The sequence below is a fragment of the Centruroides sculpturatus genome, unplaced genomic scaffold (assembly GCF_000671375.1).
Source record: "Centruroides sculpturatus isolate CEXI.00-Female unplaced genomic scaffold, Cexi_2.0 scaffold16, whole genome shotgun sequence".
Taxonomy (NCBI): Eukaryota; Metazoa; Arthropoda; class Arachnida; order Scorpiones; family Buthidae; genus Centruroides; species Centruroides sculpturatus.
In genome coordinates this window covers 1040390-1048076 of record NW_019384548.1, presented here as the reverse complement: position 1 = coordinate 1048076, position 7687 = coordinate 1040390, and the positions used below count along the sequence as shown (strand labels likewise).

At 26.2% G+C, this 7687-nt stretch overlaps 1 protein-coding gene across 1 annotated transcript in view; it reads left to right on the top strand.

The window, feature by feature from the left end:
• Window positions 1-5438: 5438 nt before the first annotated feature.
• Window positions 5439-7687, top strand: part of LOC111623580 (probable ATP-dependent RNA helicase DDX27) — a 50186-nt gene continuing 47937 nt past the window's right edge. The window contains exon 1 of the mRNA XM_023366207.1: window positions 5439-5522. Coding sequence (XP_023221975.1) covers window positions 5496-5522 — 27 coding nt within the window. The 5' untranslated portion in view covers window positions 5439-5495. The remainder of the gene's footprint in view (window positions 5523-7687) is intronic.

Sequence of the window (7687 nt, the reverse complement as noted above, 5' to 3'; positions counted from 1 at the left end):
AAGTAAGTTGAATACAAAACGTTATATTTAAAATTTCTGACAGATTTAAACATTTTAAATCTGTCAGAAATTTCTGTAAGACTTGGTACTATTTTGTATTTATAAAAAGAAAATATAACTATTTAAGGAAACCAAAGTTTAAGGGAGAACTTTTTTCAGACCTTTAATCATACCAACTCTAGTCCATTGTAATGTCCAAAATGAACACAGGATAACAATGCATGTATCCTGCAATTCGCCATTATTTAAACTTTGGTGTCCTTAAATAGCTGTATTTCTTTATTTTCCTCATAATATTTTAAATCTGTTTTATTCAATAGAGTACTAATAAAATAAGATTTATTAAGATTTTAAATAAATTTAATGGAATAAAAACGTAATACTGACAAAAGGCACTTAATAGAGAATGTAGATAGAGGAAGCATCATGTTTTTCATTTAGACTAGTTTCAATATTTATAATGTAAAATGAACAGAACAGAATTAAGTAATTTTTTCTTAAAAACTATATTTAATTGTATTTTGAAATAGTTTTTGGTCGTTGTTTCTAAATGAAAAATTACAATAAAAAAGTTAGGGTTCTTTAATATGCTTCTTATCTAGTCTTGTATTCAATTTATGAGCTCTATGATGGCTTTCCTTTTCCACTAGACTTATTACACCAGCATTTAGAAACAGGACAAGCTTTAGAAAATCACATTTTTATTTCCTAGAGTATGCATTTCAGACTTTGAGTCCCTTATCAACTCTTTATGATGTAACTGTTTAGGAAATAATGCATACAAGTTAACAAAATTTTTGCAGTGTTACAAAATTTGTAAAAATTTTTAACTTACATGGTTACGAGAAGCACAGAAATGGTGACGATTGATAAAATACGGATGACAATTATTAATTTACAGGCATTTGCTATAACAACAGTAGAATGTTAATGATTTACAAGAATAATATATATAACGTAGATGTAAAAGTTGTGAACTTACATTAGATATGACGTTATGATACATAAAGTAGTATTAGCAGTGAGAGGCAAACAATATACATAATAAAGTACACTGTTAAAAATGTGATTTTCTAAAGCTTGTCCTGTTTCTAAGATGATGGTGTAATAAGTCTAGCAGAAAAGAAAAGCCGTCATAGAACTCATGAATTGAAAAAGTTAGGGATTAAGATTACATGATTTTATTTCTTTGATACAATTTGAGTTTTATCATTTTTGGATAAATTTGAAAATAATTTCTTTGAGTAATTGGCATTGTCATAATGCAATATTTTACATATAAAAATGTTTCTAATCAATTGGCAAAAAATAAAAACATGTTTAACATGTATTACAAGATTAAACTCTTTTCATCTAGTCAGCAACTTTATTTCTCTGTAAAACAAATGTTTCCAGTCTTCTCCTAAGATCTTCCTCAGGTATTGTTCAAAAATGTAAAAGTCTAAAGAACACAATGTACAGTCGACCCTCTATAATGCAGTAGATATGTTCCACTTTATAAGAATTTTGCGTTGTAGGAATCCTTAAATACATGAACCAATCACAGCTCGACACATGTGCAGTTTATGGACTATGGCTGTTTGAAAGGTTTTCTTCCATAAATTTAATCGATTCTAGACTAATTTGACTCAACATTTCCAAAACACATATAATTTTTTGGGAATAATCTGTATAAACTATGCTATAAACAAAAAATTGTAGGATTACTTACTGAGTGTGCACCATTTGACGATGTCATTGCTTAAGCTTGTTTTCGTCGCGGTGCAGCGCACCAAATGGCAGGTGCGTTTTCTGATAAGTTATTTTTTTGTGAAAAATTTGTTGAACTTTGGAGACATCATTAATAGAAATAATTTTGATGGCTATTGAATAAGAAATGTTTTTTTCACAAGAAATGTATAAAATTACAGTACTGTATTAAACTTACAGTACCTAATTTATATACTGTACAGACGATAGTAAACTCAACTGTAGCGTGTAAGTAGTTCGGCTGCTCGTCCACTATTGGTCCAGATTCGACCAATCCTGTCGCAACACAAGTTGGCGATGATGTTTTACCGCATTTTACGAGTCTCTGTTAGCGTCTTTATATGAATACTGTCACAATTTTTCCGCTGCAATATACGAATTCGCATTATATGAACCTGCATTATAGGGGGTCTACTGTATTTCAAAATTTGAAACCTCCAATCAGATGTGCATAGATGGTTGACATAATTAAATTATAAATATTTATCAAGATGTGCTTGACAAGTGTGAGAGATGCATTTCTCTTCTTTATAATTAATACAGCCTCCAAGTTGTTCTGCTTTAAAGATCTCAAGGGCTTCCAATTCTTTGAGTTGTTCAGTAGAGATGGCACATCTTATTAAAGAGGCCTGATCTAATTTTGCTATGATGTTATTGTCCAACACATGCTTGGATAGGACTGTGGATTTCTTGTAAACTATGTCATATCTGTGTTCCACCATCCATTTTTTTCAGTGATCTTAATAATTATGTCAACCATCTATGTGCATTTGATTGGAAGTTTCGAATTTTGAAACACATTATGTTATTTAGACTTTTCCTATTTGGAATACCTGAAGAAGTTCTTAGGAAAAGATTGAAAAGTTTTGTTTTACAGAGAAATAAAGTTGTTGAACTAAATAAAAGGTACTGTGGTTATATATTTGTTTCATTGTCCAGTTTTGCAAAGTATTTACTCTTACTCTTTTCATCATCAAATAATGTAAAAAATAACACATTTGAACAAAATAATAGATTAACAGTTCAAATATACATTTTTGAATAAAATAGCAGATTAATGGTTCAAATTTATATTAAAATAATCAGACTTATGACAAAATTTTTCTTTAAAAGTTTTTTAAACACTTAAATCAATAGAGAAACTATGTAAGGTTTAAATAATGTAATGTAAATCAACTACTAGCTGTCTTGACCTCCTTACTGCAATTTGTCAATAAGATAGCCCAAATCATTAGTTTTGTCTCTCTTATCCAAACTCAAGTTGAAATTTGTGGCTATTACAAGTTCTTGTGATAACCACTGATTTCATATTACATTTATTTTTTACATTATTTAAACCTTAGATTATTGTCTTCATTTATTTATTTGTTTAAAATGTTTTTAAACAAAAACTTTATGTATTTTTATTATTTTAACTGTAACATATCATCTAATTGAAATGATTTATTTAAAATTTGCTTCTAGGCATTGACAAGTATGAAATTTATTCATCCAACACCTATTCAAGCTGCTACCATACCTGTTGCATTAATGGGAAGAGACATTTATGGATGTGCTGCTACAGGAACAGGTAAAATTCATTAATATATAATTAATTTATATAAATAGATTAATAAGAAAACTAATAGCAATAATTCTATAATATAAGTAATTGGCTTATTGTAATTACTTTCCTATACTGATAATATTAAATGATGTAATTAAGTAAGACTATATTTACAAAATACTCACTTCATGCATCACAAACAAAATATACCATCATATAAAACAATACAACATTTTCACAGAACAATAAAAAGGCTATCATAGGAACCATATGGGATATAAAGAACAGTTTCTCATGGATTCAATCATTCTGTCCACAAGTTTCCAGAGAAGATTCATTTTCCCATTCTGTGGTGCCACTGTTGCATTGCCATTAAGATACTGAAAGAACTACGGAACAGCAGAACTATAGAATTGAGAATATAATTGATTTTGAAATGACTAATAGAAATTCATTTATAAGCCCACTTTGTTAATAATTGNTAAAAAATTTTAAAATATATATATAAAACAGAAAAGATAAAAAAATAACTTAAAAATAACTTAACACTAATAAAAAAAATTAGTGTTAAGTTATTTTTAAGTTATTGTTACATTATGTTGTGTAAGTTAAGTTTTAGTATTATTTTCCTCCTCCCTCTCCTTCGCCACCAGTTTACACCTCCACTGTCGTCTATCCTCAAAGGTAAAGTGCAAATAAAACTACATTTTTTTATCAATTATTATTCTGTTATGGTTATTTACAACTATAACTACATTTACAACTACAAAATGCATTTTTCAGTGTTTTCCTTATTAAAGTTTTTTTTCAATGTACTATCAATACTTAGCTTTAATTTGAGTGTGTTTTTTGTGTTGGAATGGATTATTTGGTTTTACATGTAATCATATGGGGAAAAATGATTCACCTTATGGCATTTTCATGATACGATCTCAGTTTCAGAACGGATTAATTTCATATCCTGAGGTATTACTGTAATTTTTTCTTCTTCTACATGAAAAATTTAATGATATTCTTGGAAAGAAAAAAATTATCATTATTTTTCTTAATGTTGTCCATTCTTAGGTCAAAATTTACAACTGTTGCTATAAAATATTTTTTAAATTTTGTTTTTCCTTCCCTTAATGACTATAATTGTTTTTTTATTGTTTTAGTATAAAAATTCATTTTATATGAAGTGGCATAATTTGATATAAACAATTTTTCATATTATGGCATATTATATTAAAAATAATCATATTATTTAAATAATTCTTGAATTTGAATTAATATATTGACCAACAAATGAAAAATATATTTACCAATGAAACAATATAAGAGTTTAAAATTACATTTGGCTGATGGTATTTACATAGAAATATAAAAATATATTAATAACACAAATGTCTTCCTGTATGTCATGTTGATCACCAGCAAATATTTAAAAACAGTCTCTGCAAGTTTTTGGGTAATCACTGACAATCGAAATAATGGACAGGAAGACATTTGTGTCATTAAATTAATATATTTTTATATTTATAAAAATGAGAGTTATTGTGTTGAACTTCATAATAATGTTAATTAAATAAATAGAAATCATGCCAACAGATTCAGCTATACATAACACCCTCATGAATAATAATTATTATATTTAAGATGATGAATTATGATTAATTTTTAGCCAACAAAGTATACTGGGAACAAACAAAATTAGAAACTTATATATGGAAAGAACATAAGAGAAAAATAGATGAATTTAAATATAAAATATATTATTCTGAGTTGATTAAAGTATTAAAATTGAATATCTAGCTACAAAGGGGAAAATATTACATATAAAGGTCTTTGTTGGTAAAAGGTATAACATTACATATCTAGTTATAATAAACCATAAATATTAAAATTATTGCAAATCTTATCATATTACAAAATAAATGGCAGCACATCTATTGTATTAATAAATAAAAAATATGCATTAAAATTTTGAATCAAATTATAGTAAAATAATTTATATGAATAGTTATTTTTGTTTTATTATTTAAATTAATATTTTATATATTTTAATTAGTTTCCAGTTGCAGAGGAAGCTTATTTCTATAATAAAAATTTATACAATACATTGATTGATCAATATTTAACCTAGATTGTTTATTTTTAGTCAGAATCTGAAGATATAGTAGGTGATTCAATTTTTTATGATGAATCAAGCAGTTTTCAACAAATGAATCTCTCCCGTCCGTTACAAAAGGTAAATCTACAACAATTTAGATTTAATAGTAATTTTATTATACAGAATTAACAGCACAACTGTCTAACAGTTGTGTCATTAAATTAATATATTTTTATATTTATAAAAATGAGAGTTATTGTGTTGAACNTAGTGCGCATGACCGGAAAAAGTTTATTTCTAATGATTCAGAATGTGCAAATATTTATTAAAATAACAACTTAACAAATATGAAATAATAACATTTATAATCATTGCTAAGTGAATAGCATTTCATTAATGATTTTATAAATAACGAAGAACTATTTTCTGCGGACGAATGAGATGCAATACGATTTTTAATTGATGGACATGGGCTTAAACCAATAAACAAAGAGAGGTGTGTCTTAGTTTGTTTACAGTAGCTGCCAAGTTAGGATAAATAGACTATAGTTTAGTATTTAGAAATTGTACATTTCTTTTACTTCTTTACCTCGTTTAGTAAGAAATGCTAAAATAACTGAATATTGGAATGCTCCAGCATACGAAATTTTCAGGATACAACATGAAATTTGAACATAATTTTGCTCCATGGTACAAACAAAAACTCACCAAATGACATTACATTAGTTTGCAGCGCCATTTTTTATTCACTTCTGTTCATTGGTCTCAATCTGCGTGTTTGCTTCATTGTGGAAGGATCTTGCTCGATAAAGGAAATCTTGAAATATTATCAGAAAGTGACTGATTTTATTGAAAAGAAACATCCCAAAAAGGTTCACACTGGCCATATTGCTGCTCAGAGTAATGACATTTGCCTAAGTCATTTTAGAAACATTTTAAAAAGTAGGCAAAGTCAAACCTCTTTGGATAGATATTTTACCAAGCGACCTTTCCAGTGAAAGTGCTGGTGGAAGTGAAGGAAAGAAAGCAAAAAGCAGTGAATAAAAAATTTTAAAATATATATCTATTGAATATTAGCTAAGAATTTACAGTCTATAAATAAGTAAACAGTGGACTGCAAAGGGAAGTGTGAATAACAAAGAAACGTGTTACGTAGCAAAGTTATATAACAAAATTTTATCAGACTCATCAACATTAAAAAATTTTAAAATAGTGAAAAATTTGTATGCTTCCTAGAGAAGACAGTCTTTGTGTATTTAAACTGTTTACTTCACAGTTATGCAATAAAAATTAATCCAGTATCTAACCTAAATAAATAATCTAGTTTTAAAAATATGTTAAATTACAGAAAATTTATTAACGTTACGCTTCCATAAACGTGTAAAAATGACAACAAATGTGTCATATTCATAAACATAATTCTCATAAATATGTATTATTATTATTTTTTATTTATCTTAGCTATTACTTTTTCGAGTATATTCTTAATGTTTTTTAACTAATAAGAATTTAATTTTATTATTTATAATCAAACAAAACTGTAATTTTGGTAAAGTATTCGGCAACTACTCGATTTTCTCCTATTTTTGAATAATTAAAGAAGAAAAGATGGTTGCACTTCCTAAACCACTTAGGAAGATTAATTTATAAATTATATTGATTTAAATTTTGTAATATTTGTATAATTTTTATTTGGATACTTAATTTAAATTATAAATTCAAATTAAATAAATAAAATAAATTCCATTTTCGTATTGAATTAAAAATTTATATAAGTTTAAATTGTATGTTAATTAACTTATATTTTAATGGTACATAACCGAAATTAAAAGTAAATATGTTAAAAATTGAAGTCTTATCATTTTATAAATTCACTTCTTATAAGAAATAACTTTATACTCTTGAATAATTTATGTTTTTGCTGTTATAATGTTCCTAATGAGAAAAAATAAATCATGAAATTATATTTTATATCAGTTTAAAATGTAAAATTTAATATAACATATTAACTGCATGCAATAAACAAGTTATGATGTTTATATTTTGATATTTTTCTTAAAGTAATGAATATAAATATTGTAATAGTTCAAAAAAGAAGAAAGCAAACGTAATTAATCTACAGTTTTAGTGCCGAAGTTTCTAAAAAGAAATTGAGGAAATTAAGATATTAAAAAAGGAAACCAAACAGTAATGATGAAGCAATAAGTGTATCACAAGATTAGATTTTTATATTTTCTTGAGAATGATATAGAAAATTTCTGCTTATCACACCAAATTAGACAAAAAAAAAAAAAAAAAGTTTT